The sequence below is a fragment of the Dioscorea cayenensis genome, chromosome 17 (genome assembly GCF_009730915.1).
Source record: "Dioscorea cayenensis subsp. rotundata cultivar TDr96_F1 chromosome 17, TDr96_F1_v2_PseudoChromosome.rev07_lg8_w22 25.fasta, whole genome shotgun sequence".
NCBI lineage: Eukaryota > Viridiplantae > Streptophyta > Magnoliopsida > Dioscoreales > Dioscoreaceae > Dioscorea > Dioscorea cayenensis.
This window is the reverse complement of record NC_052487.1, coordinates 9,933,238-9,935,648: the sequence shown is the minus strand read 5'-3', so window position 1 is coordinate 9,935,648 and position 2,411 is coordinate 9,933,238. Positions and strand designations below refer to the sequence as shown.

General features: G+C 42.3%; 1 protein-coding gene across 1 annotated transcript; it reads right to left on the bottom strand.

Moving 5' to 3' along the window:
* Positions 1-497: 497 nt before the first annotated feature.
* Positions 498-1,106, bottom strand: LOC120281119 (30 kDa salivary gland allergen Aed a 3-like). The gene is made up of 2 exons (XM_039288041.1): positions 908-1,106; positions 498-838 (listed from the first exon to the last, which is right to left on the bottom strand). Exons 1-2 carry the CDS (start codon positions 1,104-1,106, stop codon positions 498-500), a joined length of 540 nt encoding a protein of 179 aa, XP_039143975.1.
* Between the last annotated feature and the right edge of the window lie 1,305 nt (positions 1,107-2,411).

The window sequence follows — 2,411 nt, the reverse complement described above, 5'->3', positions numbered from 1 at the left end:
GCGATCATGTAATGCAGTCATAGCGGACTGACCATGCTAAACCTAACGGTAGTGTATGATATTTGAATTTTCTTTTGCATGTTCGTTAGCATGACCTTTTTAATATTTTTGCGGTACATGTTTTATTTCTCCTGTTTGTATGTGTAAACCTCATTCTCTATGTATATTTCACTTTTGTTGTGTATGAAATCAATTTGTCTATGTATACTTTGGTGTTACTGTGTATTAAATATGTTTTGCCGTGTAGTACATCCGTAATCTATGGCTATTTCGTATGTATGATATGTAATTGCATAAAGAAATTTTCAATTACAGACAAGCATAGTCATTACAAAAGCAAGATTTCACATGTAATGTCATAACTGTTCATGTTTATTTCCAGTACCTTGTACATTTCTTGTTCATGTTTCTGTTCAGTACCTTATACATTTTTTTCAATATCCTCGGCCACAGCATTTTCAGACTCCTGCGCAGTTACAGGTTGATAATTGTTTAAGTCAACGGCTGCCTCGGTGTTGAATGTCCGGCATTCTCCTGGTTCTCCTTTCCTGCCTCACTTCATGGGGGATAGCATCTTCAGTAGTGGATTCATTCCCTTCCTTGTCTTTCTTGTCCTTCTCCGTGATGGCGTTCTTCTCCTCGTCGGAATGTTTATTGTCAATTTCGGTGGCCTTCTCACATTGGTCATTCTTCTCCCCGGCAGCGTGCAGTTCACCTTCTACGACCTTTTCAACGTCGCTGTTCTTCTCCCCGACGGCGACCAAGACACCTTCTGTGTGCTTCTCACCTTCTCTTTCCTTGTCACCTTGCCTATCCTCCCCGTCGGCCTCATTCTCTCCTTCGCTTTCCTTCTTACATTGGGTGTCCTCCTAAGTTCCCTCCTTGTCATCCTCCCTTTCCTTCTCACCTTTGCTGTCCTTCCCGGTGGCAACCTTCTCACATTCCATTTCCTTGTCACCTTGGCTGTCGTTTTCCCCGCCGACGTCCTTCTCACCTTCTATTTCATTCTCACCTTCATTATCCTCCCCAACGGCCTCTTTCTCACATTCTATTTCCTTGTCACCCTGGCCATCCTTCTCCCCGGTGGACTCCTTCTCACATTCCATTTCCTTCTCACCTTCGCTGTCCTTCTCTGGTGGCCTTCTTCTGACCTTTGGCGTTAGTCTTCATACTAGTTCTTGGTATTATTTTTCTCTTCATCGCATCGAGTAGTATACGGGTGACATAGTGGAGGCGGAGGATTTGGATGTCCGACTGTGAAATGGACAATTCTTCCCCATTTAGAAGTTGCTCTATATATCGCATGCAAAACACCAGACAATCAACGGTGTTGGGTGCCTGCTGCGGGCAGTCCTGCACATGCTTAAGTGGGAAGTGCCGAAATGGATTACTGGATGTGTTGACATTGATGCATAGTTTAAAGAGATCCTGCTGAACAGATTAATGAAACTTGTTAGTTACTAAATAGAACTGTGTAGGAAAGCATACTGTAGTTCCAGAATATATTTTCCACACTTACCATGTTGACGGCGTCGGAATCGTAAATGTATGACCTCAGGGATGAGTAGTGCATGTACTTCTGCTTCTCATTGTCCAAAACGAATAGATGGTAATGACCATGAAATAAGATTGGCATAAGTATAAAGTCAGCTTCCTTGTACCCATATATGACATCTTCCATCAGGTACACTGCTTGTTCCGTTGTAAATTGCAATTTCTACATAGCAAGAGCTAGGGGCCGTGTGACAACGCCATGTTTCTTGAATGCTAATGGATTTGTTAGAAATTCCACACGGAGTATGAGTATGAGGGCATCCAATACATCATCGTGGACATTTTCCTTCCCATCGTGGAGGACGAACAGATGGGCACATGTGGTATACCCGTAGTCTTTATCATCCCTCCAGATGACATAGCTAGATAAAATAAGCACAAAGTCATCCACAAGTATACACATGAAACTAAATATACACACAGGAAACTAAATATGAACACAGGAAACTAAATATTTACACAGGAAACTAATATTTATACACAGAATAATATATAATTTAAACATGTACACATATATCTCCACAGAAGAAAAAGTACTCGTCGACACGTGTGTTGAGGAAGATGGTGAGGGTTGCTTTCTCGAATTGCTTAAGCTTTCCAAATCCCGGCTAGGTCTTCTTCTGTGGTAGGAAGTCAGTCTCAGCCTTTTTTTTATTTTTCAAAGTACACCTGCCCTTCTGGTTGAGTCTAGTATGTGACCACCGCAAGCGGCGCTTCTTTCTGTTTTTCCTTTCTCAAACCGTTCAGGGAGTGAAGTAATGCATCTACAGTGCGTAATACTGCTGCTTCCTCATCATCTTCGAAGTCGTCACTCGAGATGGAAACCTTTTCAGAAGGTTTGTTCTTCTATGCTGGGC

Excerpts from the sequence above, each read along its gene's own strand:
- LOC120281119 (XM_039288041.1), bottom strand. The coding sequence starts at position 1,106 with ATGGAATGTGAGAAGGAGTCCACCGGGGAGAAGGATGGCCAGGGTGAC. Across the intron at positions 839-907 it reads CACCGGGAAGGACAGCAAAG|GAGAGAATGAGGCCGACGGG; the intron begins GTGAGAAGGAAA and ends AGGAAAGCGAAG.